The following is a 19,161-nucleotide window of genomic DNA, read 5'->3' on the forward strand; positions in this document are numbered from 1 at the left end:
TCCCTTTGAAATTATTATACTGATACATTACGGTGTAAGCAGCATTTTAATGTTGTAGCTGGTCAATGGGGAACTACTTTTTAAGTAAGCTATTTAACATATTGCTGGGTAGTCTCATAATTTAAATTAAAAATAATCCTAGTAGGCCCTAATCATAATCTGCAAAGTAATTTGTTATTATCTGTCAGATAACTGTAGTAGTGGATAAAAAGTACAATAATTCCCTCTGAAATGTAGTGCAGTAGACGTTGCATAATGTGGAAATATTCAAGTAAAAAAACTCAACTGTACTTGAGTGAAATCACTGGAGGAAAGGGGCGGGGGCAGATGCTGGTAAAAGTGAACTTTTTGAATTACTTTATACACCCGGCCAACACCAGATTTTCATCTTTTTAACTTGACCAACACAGACTATATTCACATAAATTACTAATAGCGTTACTGCAGCTAGCACATATGGTGAGTTGGACGAAAAAGGATAGACATCAAGAAAAACAAGGAAGGATGGAAGCAGACAAGGAGGCACAGAGAAGGCTGTGTGAGTGTTGAAATGGGACACTGCTTTGTTCAACAGTAGGAGGGGGGGGCGCAAACGAGCACAGTTTGCCTGCTACAATCGGTGAATAGAATCTGCTAGGGCGGGCAGTCCCGTTTTATCTCTGTCTAGCCGTGTTGTAACGTATCTTTCAAATATTTGTCTTTCCTGGAGGATTTCTATCAAGGGATGTCAAAGCGAGTACGAAGCAGAGAGGTCTGCGCTGATTGCAGTGCTCCGGGTATGATGTCAAACAAGCTAGCCTTAGCTGCCTAGCTAACCAGCTATTCTTTACTACAACTTACGTCCAGTTAGCTAACCTAGTTAACGTTACCAAGCGCCGATAACTGATTAGCAATTAGCTAGCTAGCTAGATGGATAACTATAATTGTTGTAAATGTTATTCTTGTGGAAAATGCCATGTTTGTATTTTGTCTGTGTATTCACATTAACTTGTCTGGTTCTGAAACTCTTTGCTTGAATTGTCTTGATTGTTAGTATACAGTGGTACAGATGAATTAGCTTATTTAGCTAGCTCGCTAAGACTAACTTACTGATAACAAGTAGCTAGGTTAATGTTGTCACACAACAGACCCATGCCTTGTTGCGTTTGTGATTGGGATTTTGGATGTGTCGAAGGCATTAGGAAGCGACCATGGAGGTATTTGTTGCTGTCAGTTGGCGAACATCCTCGCCTGGCTAGAATGTAAAGTTGTTATTCAAAATGAAAGCTTCAGTTTAAGGTTGTGTGTTATTAACCATCTAACATTAGACTGGGAGATTAACTAACGTTAACATTTGCATCTTATTCTAGAGCCACGCTGGGCCTCTGTTAACAGGGGTGTGTTGATCTGCGATGAGTGCTGCAGCATCCATCGAGGTCTGGGGCGACACAGCTCTCAAGTCCGACATCTGACACACTGTCCATGGCCACCCTCCCAGATACAGGTGAGGAGACAGTCAGAGACACAAGCCCCACATTGCACGAGTGTGATAGATTATAAAATGGTTGACACATCATCAAGTGACCAGAGGTCAACCTTCTATGCATTCAGGTAAACTTTTATGTGGTTTCTGTTTTAGATGGTCCAGACACTGTATGGCAATGGAGCTAATTCCATATGGGAGCATAGCCTCCTGGACCCTTCCTCTTCAGTAAGTGGGAAGCGCAAAGCCAACCCCCAGGACAGAGTTCAGTAAGTGCTGTTAAGGATTTTGATATGCTTGTCTGCACTTTGATATAAAGCTCTATTGGCAACATTGATTTTCATGGTTAAGGTCAATGAACATGCATAATTGGCCCTCTGTATAATGAACATGACTCATGGTCAGTCAGTCTCAAGTAACTTTGAGAAATGCCATGACTTGATCAGTTGACATGTGGATGGGAATATACACAACAAAATGTATGTTCAGTTAAAGGCAAGTGGTAATATCCTACCCATGTTAGCTATAGGGGGTCCATTTTGTTGATTAACTGAAAGATTTTGCAAGAAAGTGAATTTAAAAAGGTTTATGCAGCTTTTCCTTTATTATGATTTTTTTTTTTTAACACGCAGTGCGTACTGTAACCCAAAATGCATAAGAAAAAAAAGAAAATTAGAGTTGTGATGCAGTCACGCTCATCTGCTGCCAGGTATAAACACTGTGTCAGTCTGGTGTCTGGCTGGTGCAGTAAAGATAAACAGTCAGCCACATATAAACACAGCCATGCTGAGTCTGACCCTCACAGAAAACACATTCAATCACCACACAACAGACAAAAAACAGACAGAGAGTACGAATTGCACCAAACATGAGGCAGCTATCCTTGATCCCAAATAAAGGCTTCAAGATGAATGCTGTGTTATTGGGTTTTTCCACTGCAGGATCTTTTATAGGGGAGTAAGACCCATTTGAGGAACTCAGGAACTAAGTCGCGTTTTGACCAGAGGAACCAGGACTACATTTAGTACCTGTAGGATAATTCCAGGTGCAAAGAAAACTGGTTCCTTTTCAGGGGATTATACTTTCTGATGGTACAGTCAGGAGCTATCATAGCAGTGTTGTAAGTCGCTGAGCTGTTAAACACAGATCCCGCAGCTGCTTCAACTTCCTTCATTAAACTAAACAAGGAAGTATTCTAGTGTTGATGACATGGGTTGGAGTTTTCTCGTTGTTGTTAACGTTAAAAACAAAGTTAGCCTTTGTTTTTGGCTTCCCCACTGATTTTATATGCTGCACTTTCCTCTGTCTGTACAAAGATCAATGGAGACAAAGTTGGTCATGTGACAGTGAGGAAGGGTGGATGTGAATGTCTTAAACAATTGGCCACTCTAATTGCAAGAGGGGGTGGGGTACAAAGATGGGGAGCTTCTAGCTAAAAGCTACCGGACTATTTTTATTTATTTTTTCTCGATTCAAGGGGCAGCAAAAGATATCCAAAAACCTTTTGAAGTGGTATAATGGATTACTTAATGGAGGAATTGCTTAGCCACCAGTCAAATACTCTACATTGGATCTGCAAATATTGTGTCTGATTTCAATGATAGACATCAGGACATCCCCACTTAATATATGTGTTGATGATTGTTAAACAAACGTATATAGTTGATTACAGTATGTGAGGTGGTAGTCACTTAAATAGTGATGGTGGTCCAGATTTTCCGTGTTCCTAGTGTTAGATGTGAGCATCTTTTGTTGTTTCCAGTCCCAACAAGACAGAGTTCATCAAGGCCAAATATCAGATGTTGGTGTACGTCCATCGGATGCCTTGTCGGGAGGATGACAGTGTAACAGCAAAAGACCTCAGCAAGGTGAGAAATGGCTCGTTTTTGGTTTTAATGTTAACTTTTCTACATTCTTCATTTGCCAAACATTTTCTAGATGTAAGAATAACCCAACATCTTGCGAATAAAATTCTTGGAGTGTAACCAAGGAAATTAACGAAATAAAACCAAATGTTTGTCTTTTGAGCACCAGTTGCTTTACCATTGCACAGCAAGTGATTTTTGGTTTATAATTGTAATATCTGACCACTTCCTATACATTTCAGAAATGGTTTGGCCATTTATAGATTGATTATTAGCATGCAGTCCTGATCTGACATACTGCCACTCAGATTTTCTTGTACTGGTCATGCTAGGACTGTGACTATCTTATATTTATTATTATTGCTGTTGACTGGTTTTTTTTTGGACATTTTATTGTATTCACTGTAAAAATTTGACTCCTTTTTATTATTTGAACTGTTAAAAGCCTTTCTAGGGACAGGTGTTGCGATTTAGCCATGGCTATAAACACTGTGATACAGGCATCGGATTGTTATTTATGTAATAATCTATCTTTTTTGTATCTGTCCCTATTTAAATAAAAGCAAGATATACTATAGCCTGTCTTATCTCCCTAAGTTTTGCCACAGCCGCTGCTATTTCAGTCCCTTCTTGGATTTTTGCTCTGAAATTTCTGTTATTCCTTACAAATAATTTAAGGACAAGATGGATTATACGCATTTTCATAGTAGGCATTTCAATAATAGTGGCAACGTCTTTGTGATTTAGAAAGAGAAAAGTGCTTATAAGAAGACATAAAAATCATTTTTTTGACTTTAATGCACCCATAAACCTATATTGTTGTATCTGTGCACCTTTTTTAAAGGGATGCCCCTCGTGTGTCACTCACTTGCAATTATCTAAGTTTTTATCAAAGTGATATTTCTAGCAGGATGTATCTAGTGAAGCCAGCACTGTGTGTGTATGCACCTTAAAATAAAATTCACAATTAAACTACTTGTCGATCACCTTTTCAGCAACTCCACTCCAGTGTCCGGACTGGAAACCTGGAGACCTGCCTAAGACTCCTATCTTTGGGAGCACAGGCCAACTTTTTCCATCCAGTAAGTGTAGTGGAATATGCATGAAAACACATTTTGTGAGGTTAATGTTGACATAATACATAATCATTGTGGTGTTTTTTGGGGCAACAGGAGAAAGGAAACACCCCACTACACATAGCAGCAAAAGCAGGACAAATGTTACAAGCAGAACTGTTGGCAGTTTATGGAGCTGATCCAGGGGCTCTGGATTCCAGTGGAAAGACCCCCATCGATTATGCAAGGTAAAACTGGACCTATGTTTTTAATTCAACACTGGCTTATTTGTTTTATTTGTTGTACTTAACGATGTTTATTAGGTAGCAGTGGGAAGTCTGTACAGACACTATGTTATTAACCCCGTGTCATAATTTTAGAGGTTAGTTCACAGGTAATTTCCCTCCACATGATTTCTGGTGAGCTCTGTGGTAAAAACTCAGTGTTGGCTATGTAGAAAACATAGCAAACTGCCAACAGTTTTTACTGTGGTTGCTTTTCATATGACTAACCTTTTAATGTTGCTGCAAGCATCGCTTTAACAGACATAGCCCAACTCACTAGTGGCAGGAAATGATACACATCCTTTGGAGATTGTACAGACATGTGTACGTGTATACTGAAACATGTGTGCTATTCATATATTAAGGTGTTAATGAGGAAATTATGCACATTATGAAAAGGGAAGTCACAAAAGCTGGTAGAAACTGCTATAAAAAGCCTAGTTAGGAACTGGGGAAAAAAACAACTGAAATGGCTAAAATATTTAGCATACCTTGCACTACAATGAACATTAGACACAGACCCAGTGGCATTCTGAGAAATTCAATAAGAGTATGACTAACTGAGGCAGAAGAGGAAGGAAAAACTCTGTAGCACAGTGTGCTAGCTGACTCAGCTGGACTAGTTGGAAGTTGGAATGAAGACCTAGGAAAAATGTATAGATTAAAAATAAATAAATAAAAAAGATAAAAGTAAGCTGACATTGATTTGTCATGTTACTTATTAGTACACATATTTTACAAAACGGATATATGATCAAGACAATATCTGCATTGCAAAGAGATTACAGGTAGAATCGTTGCCTAGTTTTACTTCAATAAATCAAAGTAAAAATAATATATTTTATGGTATTTCTGGCAAAGCAGAGGTTTGGTGGTGTCCAAGCATGACTGGTCACCATGGCCAGCTAACGCCTACACACATTCTACTTCAGTTTTACACTCATTACTTAGAAACTAAGTTACCAAACCAACTGTGTACTCTTAATTAAACTTGTACTGACACAAGGTTTTGACATGGGTTAATTGAAAGGAATCCTACCTGAGGCATTCTGTAGCTTTAGCACAATGCCATATTTTGGAAACATGACCTTTTTATTTCTAATCTATGCAGACAAGCTGGGCATCAGGAGCTGGCAGAGAGGCTAGTGGAGATACAGTATGAACTCACTGACCGGTTAACATTTTACCTTTGTGGAAGAAGACCAGGTAAGAAGGTTCTGTATGGCATTTTAGAGCTGATGTTTTTTCTTCTTTTCTATGGTAGTTTCTCCCTATAATGCCCTTGTTGTGTTGTAGATCACAGAAACGGGCAGCACTTCATCATTCCACAGATGGCAGACAGGTAATAGCCATTTTTTAAGTCCTAGTAAGGATGTGTTTCATTCTTAATAATTACAAAAGTTGAGATATTGTAATGCACAGAAAACAATAACAAGTGATATTATCAGCTCCGACAGGCTCCTGGTTAATATTTAATGCTATATTTTGTACTTATAGACATTAATAACAATCTTATTTTTCCCATGTTGCATTCTCTTGATGGATAAGGAATAAGTAAGTATGTTTGCCATTGTGTGTCTCTGTTTGTGTAGAAATTTGTTGGCAGAAAAATGATTAATTTGAATTTTTTGCCCAAAGCAGCCTGGATTTGTCAGAGTTTGCAAAAGCCGCAAAGAAGAAGCTCCAGTCGGTGAGACATTTTTACATGTGATTCAAAGTCTAAAATTCAGTTTCTATTCAATTATTAGAAATTGTGCTTTATTTTGTCCCAGCTAAGTAACCATCAGTTTGAAGAACTTGCCATGGATGTTTATGATGAAGTTGACAGAAGAGAAACGGATGCAGGTGAAAAAAATAAAGTATATAATGCTTTTTATGCCTGCATTTAAATTAATATCTCAGATGTTATATTTTATATTGTGCTTTTTTTTTTTTAGTGTGGTTGGCCACTCAGAACCACAGCACACTTGTAACGGACACCACAGTTGTGCCTTTTCTGCCGGTCAATCCAGAGTACTCATCTACCAGAAACCAGGCAAGTGATTGCACCAATTTTGCGTTGTTTAAACTTCAATCTGTTCTGTGAATGCTGGATTTAATAGTGCTGCCATGTTTTTTTCCTTTTTGTGTTGGTACATTCGTTTTCACAGGGTCGTCAAAAATTGGCAAGGTTTAGTGCTAATGAATTTGCCACCCTGGTTATTGATATTCTAACTGATGCTAAACGACGGCAGTGGGGTAATTCCTGCGACAGTCCCAAAGGTACAATATATCTTTCAGCTTTTATTTTTAAAAGCCCTTGAATTTCCTTGCTAATGTTCTTTTGTGTTGGGTTTTTTGTTATTGTTTGTATTGCAGTGAATGTGTTTATCAGCATATACACAGAAGAAAGCCTAAATTGGTTGTTGCAAGTAAGATGCAGGAAGTCGGTATTGAATTTTGCATTTACATGTGGACCATGTGGGTTCAGCTATATTTAGAATGTGGATATGTGCATATGTACTGATGTTTGTGCAGAAACTGTGCCAAATGCAGATTGTGGATTTGGGCTTAGTAATGAAAACTCCTGCATTCTGTAAATTATAGCAAACCACATCATAGCCTGTTATATAGCCCGATTGTTGGGGGTATAATAAAAAACAGCTAATCCGGATTTTTGGATTCAGTAAATAAAAATAAAAATGTGTTCTTTAGCTATTTGATTTATACAGCTGTCTGTAGCCAGCAGGGCTTGTTTGATCTATAATGCTTTGATCTGGTGGTCTGTCTTCAGAGAGTGTAGAGCTGATCCTTCAGGGAATAGACAGTCGCCATAACAGTGAGAGCCAAGACAATGACCAGCCCGATTACGACAGTGTGGCATCCGATGAAGATCCAGTGTTGGAAGCCACCTGTGGTGACAGCTGCAATGATGGAAGGACCAAGGTTAATAATTGCTGGAACCTGCTACTATACTTCACTAAGATAGTTGATAGAACATCTTGCTTCACTTCTTTAAAACTGATCTAATGCTATCTTGTGTAACATGTTCTGCCGCAGAGCTCGGAGTCCTCTGACCTCTCTGATGGACCAATCACAGTACAGGAATTTATGGAGGTGAAGAGCGCCCTAACTGCATCAGAAGCCAAAATACAACAGCTTCTTAAAGTCAACTGTCACCTCAGTGAAGAGCTGCGTAGCATGCAGAGCAAGGTTCGTAAATTCACATGCAATTCATAGGGAATTGTACTGTAGATCATTTAGGCACTTTCTTTTGTTTTGTAGGACTGTGTTCAAACTCAGTATGCCCTCATAGTTTGATTTATATCTCTTTAATTAGATAGTAGTACACATTAATATTTCAAGAGCCATAATTAGTGGTCACTTTGTACTGAATTTAAGGTATTTACATCTTCTCTAGTCTCGACAACGTTTCATTTCTGGGATTGTTCAGGTGCCGCCGGAAATTCCGTAACCTTCCGTTTTGTTTATGTTGGCATTTTAAACTCGGTCGATTTATGAGGACTATGGTTAACTGCTCCTCAGATCTCTGCAGGGTAAATCCAGACAGCTAGCTAGACTATCTGTCCAATCTGACTTTTCTGTTGCACGACTAAAACAACTTTTGAACGTCGTACATGTTCCACCATAACAAGTTCCTTCCAGAGGCTATTTTGCAGAGGCACCATTGCTCCATCCGGCGCTTAGCACCGCCCAAGACAATTGTGATTGGTTTAAAGAAATGCCAATAAACCAGAGCACCTGTTTCTCTCATACTGGAATGCTGTGTGGACTAGACAGACCCTCCTTTGCAGCGCTGTGGAGGAAGGTCTGGCAATGCAAGACTACATCTTCTCTGATACTTGCTAGTGTTGGTAGTCTTTCTTTCATCTTGACTTTATAACACAGTTAGTGTTAAAGTTTAAGTCTGTGTGTGCAAGACTTGATCCTTCCCCGTGTTACCAGAGACATTTAGTATTTTGATTTCACACAAAGACATTAGTAATTTATTTTATTTATTTATTTTGTGTAAGACATAGCCTCTTCCCTATTTAGAATTATACAGTGCATGAATTTGTAGTTGCAGGGAAGACCAGATTTTGACAGATAAGTGGATAAAAATGCCATATAAGCTTGAATTGCAATTGAAATTCTTCACTACTAGTGCTACAGAGAAAATGGATGCTGTGTTTCTGGATGGGGTAAAATTCCTGTGGTAATAATTAACAATCACCAGACTTTCTCTGCTATGCTGCTCTGTGAAACTAGTTCTTTGTGGTCTGAAACTGATCGAGGATTCACAAGTCACATGTCAAAAGAACCAACTACTTATCAACAAATAGTAACCACAGAGGACATTATGATCCATTATCGTAAATCTATATAACCATCATACAGCCACAAACCACCTAAATGTTGCAGTGATTAAAGTTTGAATGTGGGTGAATCACCAGAGTTATCAACTGTGCACCCACCATTACTAAAATGTAATTAAATCAGATCTCGGACATCTCAAGGCTTGTAGCAAGCATTGGTAACAATCTAATATTTATTTCTATTTCAGGCATATTACGTTACTCAGATCCTTTCTTAGTAATTCAAAAAAGTAGATTGTCCCACTTAGCTGTAGTGGTATTTAGACATGCGTGTTTTTTTTTCTTTTTCTTTTTTTTTTTCTTTTACTTGCTTAGGTTTGAGGAAATCCTCTTCTGTTAAGATTTCCACTCCAATGCTATGGTGACACTAAACTCAACTCTCAACGACAGTTTTCGCTGTTCTCATTACTTTTTTTGGTAAAATATGTTTCTACTAAATGCATCTGTTTTGGAGGGACGTGTATTTACACTATTTCAACATTTGACAATCCTATTTAAATATGTCTCTTATGTTTCTTACGTGCATTTATAATCAGCTTTTTTTTATGTCTGATAGCAATCCAATTCGTTCCAAGGATCGGATTTACACTTTGTCCAAGTGACTAAGTGTAATGGAGTTATATCTCTCACAGGCAACTAAAGGATCTGATGAATTCATTTCTACTTGCCTCCGCTACAAGACACTTGAGCACCTGATAATGTTGCCAAGTGTATCAACTTACGGACCAAATTTGCATGCTTTGAAAAAACATTGTGTGTTAAAAAGACAAAGTTTTGTCACCTACTCACCAGTTTTAGGAGATGGCAGCATTTCATTTGGTTTTCTTATATGCATCAAAATTCTTTCTTTTCAGTTTAGCTGAGAGACAGTGTTAACACAATGCACTGCCTCCTCCTGCTGGTTTATTTACTCCTCAACCGTACTGCTTTTATCTGACAACAGTGGCCTTCCTCCATTCCAATCCTTTATTATTTTGCGGACACAGTGGATCATTAAGACATTTCCTTACATACATGCTAAATAGCCTCTAAAAGCTCTTTTAATACTTTAATTTGTTACCTTTATGATAACTTTCATAATACTATCGACTCTTAAGTCCTGTTTCCCATTGTTCTTTTCAGTTTCTAAGTGCTGTTTGTGTAAATAAGGGCAACCACTTATGCGGCAGTTTCTCAAGACCTCGTGCTACAGGAATTGCAACCCAATCAACACACTGTGTTAGCATTTAATTTGTCAAGGGAGCAAACTTTTGTTTTAAGAGAAACAAAAAAACCAAACCGAAGTGAAGATGAACTCGACATCGAGGAAGGGCTTTTCTCCCAGAGCTTTATTCTACTCTATTATTGATGTCTGGTCGAGCTTTTGTAAGGAGATCTTCCCCCAGCTAGAGTTGACTTGAGAGATGTTTTGTTCTCTTCAGCTCAACTCCCTGCAGACTGAAAACACAACACTGCGATGGCAAGCCCCCAGCGGACAACAACAGCTCCAGGGGCCCTTTGGTCGACACCCACCCCGCGGAGGTCGCGCCATGTCCATGTATGAGACGGGCTCTTCTCCAAGGCAGTACCCCCACCGGGGGGAAACGGCTCGGCATGAGGATGGAGTCATTTTACAACCCTTTCCAACCAATGTAAGCACAGAAATACCGATGATCCTGCTGGATTGTTATCACAAGACAAAATAATGATGCCTGGCTTGGGGCTGGTGTTGGTTTTTCATTCATTCAATCATTGCATCTCAATAGAGTATGCTCAACTTGGTTTGACCCCTTTCTAGATTGGGAGGGGTCCTTTGGGGACGGCTGCTTCCTCCCTCCCTACCTTCCCCTCTTCCCTGTCCTGGTCGTGGGATGAGCAATCTCGAAGGGTTAAGTACTGAAGTTCCCCTCGGTTCAGAGGCAGCCCCAGGGGGATGGAAACTATCCCCCTGCTTGACCCCACAGTCTTCTCTCTCCTGCTGACCTGTTACTTCAAACTGCTTTTTTATCAGTATCGCCTGCCTGCCTGCATGCACCACAGTGCCTCTGCTTCAGTTCAGTTATCTGAACAACTCCAGCTTTTTATCCACAGAGAACCTTCACCACAGCTGCTTTGGCTCAAGTAAAGTGAAGTTTCATCACTCAGAAGTGATGAAATGTTGTACCAGAGAAAGCTGTTTGAATGATCAACCAGCAGAGTCCAATATCCATGAAAGCTAGATAAAATGGCTCATCACAATGTGCTTATTAGTCACAGCTGCTAATAAGTGCATCAACAGTTTACATCAGGGTTTCTTTGCATCTACTAATGGCATCCTATGCAGTACGCGCTGTGTTACAACAGAATGACCTGTTGTATATTTCCTGTCCTTTTTTTCTCTTCATCTGCTTTAAAACCAAATGTATGATGGTCTGAACTATCAGAAATGCATGATTCTGATTCGTATGTGCCTACAGTTGCTCTGGTAATGTTTGTGCTAATCATATACAGTAAATGTACTGTATTTGATTGATGCTAATTTGTGAATGTCTCTATAGGGCTGCAGTCTGGAAGGACAGACTATCATGCTGGAGAATGATTATGACTCTACGCCCAACCACTCTGAACTGGAGGAGACTGGGTAAGAACATTTGTGTTAACTTTGGACCCACATGTGCAAAATGGCAGTGACTGTGACTTAAAACAAAGTCTAGATTTTAAACACAGTTTTCTCTGTGAAGGTTTGTACATATATGTATATTCTCACCCATGATGCAACACAAAAATCCTTAGTTTTTTTGATAAATCCAGCCAATTGGTCTTTCAAATTAATACATTTAAAACATTTTTGCTATACACCAACTATTTTAAGTGATTTCATTGATATTAAGTTATGAGATGCATGCAATATCTTCTGAAATAAAATGTTTGAGGGAAGCAAGCAGACAGAATAAGAAATGAACTTTGAAGTTAAATAAATGGGAAGGTTTTACCTCTTGTTTCTGGTGCTGGAGATGATGACATCCTGGTAGCAGAAGCGTACAAAGTTAATGGTCACATGAAGAGAGGAGGAAGCTAGACTAATATTAGTTTTGACAAATATTTAGAAAGAGTCCTTGATTGGAACAGTATTGACTGTACAGGACTAACCCCGGATTTCCACTGGATGCGGAATGGCTCCGGCACGACGGCGGAGTCATTAGGTTTCCATTAAAGTCAATGTGTGTATTTCCACTGACTGCAGAACGGCTGTGTTCCGACTCTGGCACAGCTCCGGCGGTCCGCAGCCCTCCGGAGCAGATATGCAGAGCTTCTATGTTTGCCGGACGCCGGAGAGCTCCGCAGCAAGAGCTCCGCAGCAATTCAGCGCACGGCAGATAGTGCGGGACAGGAAGTCGAGCACAGAAGCAAAATAAAACATCCGGTTAATTTTCAAAATAAAATACATCGTGCTCACGGCCAATCATATTTCCCTGCACTACACCTTGAAAACGCAGCACAGAGTTGTTTCCCCTCTACTCCTCTGGATGGAAAGTAACTGGTGGTGGTTTTGTGGTTAAATTCTACGTGAATTCGCGAGAACTTGTGGGTCCTCGTGACTACAGCTGTCAGTCATGGCCGCAGCCGTGCCGCAACAAATCCGGACCTAGTGGGTATTGACGGACGGCGGAGCACGCAGCGGAGCTGGTCCGCAGCCGTTCTGCATCCAGTGGAAATCCGGAGTAAGTTAACATATCAGGACTTGAACCTGTCTGACTTAAGCTTCCACTGGCAAAACAAGCAGCATACGTATGAGCAAGAGCCAGAAGCCTTGCACATGTCATCCATCTCATCCATCTCTGGTTGTTCTTTGCCATTTACGTCCGTTTACCGTGGATTATAGTCACTGCTATTGACTGTTTGATGAGTAGCTATAAATAATGAAACCTCTACTGAATATAGTACATTAATAGCTAGTTTTATGTCAACTATGGTTATACAATTTTAGTGCTGTTTTGGCTTTTTGTCTTAAAGGTTTGTTTTAGATGCCACCTTGTGCCCAGCCTTAAACTCTGCTGCATTGTTGTAATTCCATATTACAAGCCAGACTGCTTGTTTTACCACAGGGAATGATAGTTCAATTAATTCAGTTTACTGCAAACCATAAAAGAAATCCATATTTAAAATGGAACCACACTTGTTATGGACTTTTGGCGCTTTAAAAAAAAAAGCCGCGATTAAGCATTTTTCTTTTTCTTTCCATTCGTAGCAGCCCTCTTCCAGCCTCTGAAGCAGTGGAGCCAGGGGAGGAGGGGGGGGAGGATGCCACCCTGCCATGCACAGAGGATGTCATCTGTAAGACAGAGCAGATCACCAAGAACATACAGGAGCTTCTGAGAGCTGCCCAGGAGACCAAACATGAAAGGTAGTTAATGATTAATACATAATTAATAGTATTATTTTTATGTATACAATGAGTCAACATTAAATATAATAAATTGTTAATAATTCTTAAAAGTCAAATCTCTCATTATTAATGTGCTTTGAAGCACAGCCTGAATTCTATATATTTCATCCTCTGTCTCAGCTGCTTCTAGGTCAGTGGTTGGTCGTCCTCAGTAGGGCTGGGTACCGAACGTCGATACTTTTATGGTATCGAAAAATTCTTTATCTTTCGGTGCCAAATTTCGGTTCCAAAAGCGTCTGAGCGTGTAAGCGCAAGCTTATCTGTCCTCTCTGCATATTGACACAGAGCGGAGCTCCGACCGACACACACACGCACACAGAGATGTGCGGACGGAGTAAACTGTCTGCAGTTTTGTTGAAGTCACAGAGAGTCACAGCGTTTGCTGTCTGCGTGAATGATATTAATGGCGAGCCGAAAGCGGTCGCGGTGCTGTTGACGTTACACTTCCTCTTACAAGCAGCCACAACGGTGGTTTCTCTGCCCTGATGACTGACTGACAGGCTGAGCTTGCAAGGCAAGGCACTTTTATTAATGTTACTCTGAGTGAGCAGTTTTACCAGAATTTTTTAATTTTGATAACTGTTTTGATTCACAATTAAGGTCGAAAATAAAAGCTTTGTGTTTTAATGTATTTTTGATGATGTTGAAATGGATTTTAAAACATATGGTATCGAAAAAAGTATCGTTAGGAATCTGTATCGAAACTGAGGTATCGAAATTGGCACCGGATCGAAAGATTCTGAACGATACCCAGCCCTAGTCCTCAGGGCCCAGGACCCTGCCGGTTTTCTTTCATTCTGGCCAGTTAACCAGCAGGGGTGTCGGACTAGGGGTGGAACAGAGACTGAGTACCCAGGGCCCTCACGTGAGGAGGGCCCAAAAAGATACTAGAATGAATAGCTGTGTATGTGGGGAGGGGCCCATAGAGAATGCCTTTCTACAGGGCCCAGAATTTTGTGCTATGCCCCTGTTAACCAGTGACTGATTTTCACCTGACTTTCAAAGCAATTGCGGTTATATAGTAAACCAGCAGCACTCAGGTCCCAAAGAGAGCCATTGTTTTTGAGCTTCATAGACTGGCCTCTCAGACACAGTGTGTCTGCTGGGGGTAGGCCTCGGGTCTTAAAACGCAGCTGACAGGAAACACCAAACTACCACGTATTCCCCCTGTGACCTGCCAAGTCCGCAGTTAGTTAGTTTAGTCTAACAGGTTTCCTGTATTCATTTCCTGTTTTTTGGGGGGGGTTTTTTACAGTTATATATTACTGTACTTAATTTCCCGGGTGAATCATGATGTGAGCTATTAACCATTTCACTTCATCCCAGTTTAAATATCCAGTGCCTACTTTATCCAGAGGTATTCACAATCATATCATGGTAATTCATAGAAATCATGTATTTCTTTGTTTTAATTTTGTGAGAAATATTGGGTGACTTGGCTTGGTATATGGAATTCACTGCCAGAGCACATCAGACACTGTGACTCAATTACTGACTTTAAAAACCATAACCTATCTCTTCAAGATGGCTTATGGAATGACTTTTATTTATTTATTTTTATGAGATGACTATAATTTAAACTTAAAATTGTTTGTTTTTGAAGTGATCTTGGGTGTCATGAAAGGTGCTTTAAATAAAATGTATTATTATTATTATTATTATTATTATTATTATTATTATTATATATGGTGGCCTGAATGGGTACTGATTCTGAGTCCTGGCCAAACCACAACCTTTTTCCAGCTGTCATGGTTAGGATTGGCATCGAGAACCGGTTCCAATTTGGAAATCGAAATACTAAGAAGGCTCGACACAAAATAAAACTTTGCTTCAAGTATCACCAGGAGCTCTACACCTTAACGCAAGCATTGACAACATTCTTTGTGTACACAGATTTACTAAGAAAGTTTTTGAGCAACTCACCGCAGCTGTTGTTGTTTCCGGCCACTACCACCTCGGCAGTCAAAACGAGTCGATATCCGAATGCGAATGAACAGACTCCATATGAGGCTTCTTTTTCAACTACAAGGTCAATATTGTTTTTCAATAACGACAACACAACAACTTATCCGTGCATTTATATGGAACTAAGCTTTAGGAGCTTTCCGTCTTTACTCTCCTCCCTGTTACGTTGCATTCAGAAATCGATTGTTTTTGACTGATAAAATGGCTGCGGCCGGAAACAACAAGAGCTATGGTGAGTTGTTCAAAATCTCTTTTTAGTAAACTCTGGGTACACAAACAATGTTGTTAATGCTTTTGTTAAGGTGTAGAGCACCTGGTGATACTTGGAGCATAGTTTCATGTTGTGTCAAGTCTTCTTAATGTTTTAAAAATAGCTATTTTTTATAGCATAAAGTGCCCCTACCACTCCCATTCAAAAGGCCATTTGACCGAAAAACGAAAATATGGTAAATCTTAAAAGTGGCGCTTCCGTCCTAAATATGCTTTTAAACAAAAGTTTGACTCCGGTACATTCACAAAAAGACCCTAGGTTGCATTTTGCCGAGAGTTACGCTTTAACACGCAGAAGTTTGAGTTTCCATAGCGACCGCTCTACTTCCAGGCGCTCATTGCATTTCAGGAGCACAGTAAGCTGAAAAATCCCGGTAAAACTTTAAATCACCATTGAATCAAAATAAGATTTTCTTCTTATCTGTGAAATAAGCATGTGACCTAGCCTGGATGCCAGCCGAACTTAGCCCCGCCCACAACATTCGAGGTCGGGAAGTTCAACTAGAATCTGAGTATGACCACGTCAGGCTACATGTGACCCATTTCAACTCCCCAAAGAATTGGAATCGTGAATCGATAGGAACCGGAATCGAAAGGAAGAATCGGAATTGGAATCAGAATTGTTCAAATCAGAACGATGCCCAACCCTAGTCATGGTGCTCCTAAATGTGCACAAATATAAGTATTAATATGAAAGTATAGTTCGTCCTTCCAAGTTATCAGTGGTCTAATGCAGGCTTTCAAAGCTTGATTATTGGCTTCTTCTGTTAGAATATTGGTCTCTTTGGCCAAATGAAACTGCTTTCAGTTTGAGTATGTCATGAAGTTGATGACAGCTGTTTTTAACAACGGCACTGTCTACTAACCCAGTGTTGTATTTGCTTACCTTTTTGTGCTTTTATGACACATTTCACCTTAGCTGGTTATTTCAGGGTTTTTTTCTGGAAAGTTGCACCACTGAAATGCATATGTTTAGTTAGTTACATAATCAAATACAGTAGGTAGGCACTGTGTCCGACGTTTTGATGGTGTACTGAAGTTGTTTAAACAGCAGTGATATTTGAAAGTAAAATAGTTTGTATTCTTTGCCAGGTCTGCTGGATTAAACATGTTTAAGTATGAGGTACTTTGTCTATGATTTAAAAAAAAAAAAAAAAAAAAAAAAAAAGTGCTATTGAGCAAAGCAGTAAGATTTCATATTTGAATACAATTTGCAATGTACTGTCTTCATAAGTGGTGTTTACTGTTGGCAGAAATAATATTACCCCAGGCTGCTTTTTTTTGTTTGTTTCATGATGAGGAATGTTAGTGGTAGCTGTTTAGCTTTGGTGTTGCGGAATATGGCCCAGTGGAGTTGATCATCCATTCAGCCTTTTTGTCTCCATCTCCCGCAGCTTCCTGCCTTGTTCAGAAAAGATCTGCATGGCCGTGACCGAGATGGCCGCCCTGTTTCCCAAGGTAAGGTGACTCCTACCAACATCTTTATGTCAATTAGGAATTAGCAATTAAGGGATTTGTTGTTTGTTTCAAACAGCCAAAGGGAATCTTAAATTACTTGTTTAGATCGGGTAGGTCCGGTTCATTGCATTACTTAGTTTTATATTTACCATATATTGGATTACTTTGTTTTATGTTTACTCACACACACAGCCCACTGACTACAATGAGGGTTTATTTATTAACGTTGTCATGTCAGTCCCTCATCGAGTCTCCATCATCCCTCCTTTCCCCCACAGAGGCCATCCTCGGAGACTGTGCGAGGGTCTCTGTGTCTGCTCACTTCAAGTGCCAGTCGGCTCCATGGAGAGTGCCAGAAGGCCGTAGAGCACAACCCCTGCCCGTCGGACATCCAGCTGGTCACTCAGCAGGTCATCCAGTGCGCCTATGACATTGCCAAAGCTGCCAAGCAACTTGTCACTGTGACAACCAAAGAAAACAACAACTAACTAAAACCCAAAGACATTCCTGGTGCACCCAAAATAGTTCATCAATGATGTTGCTAATCAATGATGTTGCCCCCCCCCCCCGTATTTATCAGTGTAAGCATTCATACATTCCTTTAAAAATGAGATGTACCATGCAAAATTACAGATCAATCAAAACATTCATTTTGTTGTTTTTGTATCACGGTTATAAAGAGTAAACAAACCTCTTTAAAACTGTAGGACAGAATCTGTTACTATCCCTTACCTCACAAAGAGATAACCGTTTAATCCACACAAAATCCAAAAGTGCAATGTTGTGTGTGTATATATAAAACGATTAGAATAAGAAGCAGTTGAGCTTTCCACGTTGTAGTTTTCCACGTAGAGGTCATCATTTGTGCTCCTTGAGGTCGGTTGTCTGGCATGGCTGAGCTGCCAGAGGGGACAAAAGTCTGCAAGACACCTGGCATCAAGGATCAGAAGAGATTAACCTCAACCTACACCAGTGTTGTCAGTTTATTTCGCTTTAGCCATTTTAAATGTCTACAGGATGCAATGACAGTATTTTAATCTTGAACCATTGTGATGCCACTTGCTTAGAGTTCAAATGTTTGTTTAGGAAGCAAACCTGTGATTATAAAAGTAGCTTCAGTGCATTCAGCACTATGTAAGGCCAGCAGTACCAAGAGTGTGCAAACCATTCCATCCAGCAGTTCCAGCAGGTGATTCCAGTAACTGTTCAGTTAAGTATCAGTAATTTTTGGAGTTATAATGTTACAGCCATACGTGTGTGTGTGTGTGTGTGTGTGTGTGTGTGTGTGTGTGTGTGTGTGTGTGTGTGTGTGTGTGTGTGTGTGTGTGTGTGTGTGTGTGTGTGTGTGTGTGTGTGTGTGTGTGTGTGTGTGTGTACAGTTGTCACAGAGATGGCCTCAATGGCCCATGTGAAATCCATTTTGAATCAAATTTAATAGCATTATGCAAATATATAAGATGTATGTATCCATTTAATTCTTTATCAAAATTAACCCAAATGCTATTCTATTTATAAACTGTATGTCATACCTCTAAGAAAATATCAATGTTTATTTTCATAAGCTTTTGTTTAACACGATTCTCCTCACAGACTAACTTTTGTTCTGAGGTTTGGGACATCTCAGCTGGCAGTAACATGTGGGCACCTTGGGATCTCTGTTTATTCGGTGTGATGCTGTAACTCCAGTGTGTTAGATGCTACTTGTGGTCACATACGTACAGCCATGGCTTACAGTCACTGGTAAAGTAGAAATGTGCCCTCAAAGTTTGGGTACCTGTTGTAGAACTTGGGTCTAATGTGTCACTCATTGTTGTGAGATCAGTTTCAAATGAAAAGTCGGCAAAGGACGTCCTAAATAAGTATTAAAAATATTCAGTACATATTATTACACCATTGTCTTCTGTTTATTTCAAGTCCACTGCACAGTAGAACATTTTATTTTATTTCAAATAATTTTATTTTTTTTATGTGTTAAGATCTTTTTTGTTTTATCTTATTGTAGGGTGCCCTGAAGGGAGATCTCGTCTCGTGATTAGCCACCA

General features: G+C 39.8%; 1 protein-coding gene across 11 annotated transcripts; it reads left to right on the forward strand.

Moving 5' to 3' along the window:
- Positions 1-519: 519 nt before the first annotated feature.
- Positions 520-19,004, forward strand: git2b (G protein-coupled receptor kinase interacting ArfGAP 2b). Of its 11 annotated transcripts, none has more exons than XM_039780027.1 (21): positions 520-538; positions 1,350-1,483; positions 1,619-1,731; positions 3,225-3,330; positions 4,323-4,409; positions 4,500-4,630; positions 5,778-5,872; positions 5,963-6,008; positions 6,215-6,220; positions 6,305-6,356; positions 6,439-6,511; positions 6,604-6,701; positions 6,817-6,928; positions 7,440-7,591; positions 7,706-7,858; positions 10,443-10,652; positions 10,799-10,888; positions 11,538-11,620; positions 13,229-13,384; positions 17,032-17,119; positions 17,398-19,004. In XM_039780027.1, the coding sequence occupies exons 3-21, from the start codon at positions 1,619-1,621 to the stop codon at positions 17,605-17,607; spliced, it is 2,061 nt and encodes a 686-aa protein (XP_039635961.1). In that variant the 5' UTR covers positions 520-538; positions 1,350-1,483; the 3' UTR covers positions 17,608-19,004. The 11 variants fall into 11 exon arrangements, with proteins under 11 accessions (XP_039635961.1, XP_039635953.1, XP_039635958.1 ...); XM_039780019.1 differs by lacking the exon at positions 520-538 and adding an exon at positions 580-776; XM_039780024.1 differs by lacking the exon at positions 520-538 and adding an exon at positions 580-776 and having other exon boundaries at positions 17,056-17,119.
- Positions 19,005-19,161: the final 157 nt, after the last annotated feature.

Source organism: Perca fluviatilis, chromosome 17 (genome assembly GCF_010015445.1).
Source record: "Perca fluviatilis chromosome 17, GENO_Pfluv_1.0, whole genome shotgun sequence".
Taxonomy (NCBI): Eukaryota; Metazoa; Chordata; class Actinopteri; order Perciformes; family Percidae; genus Perca; species Perca fluviatilis.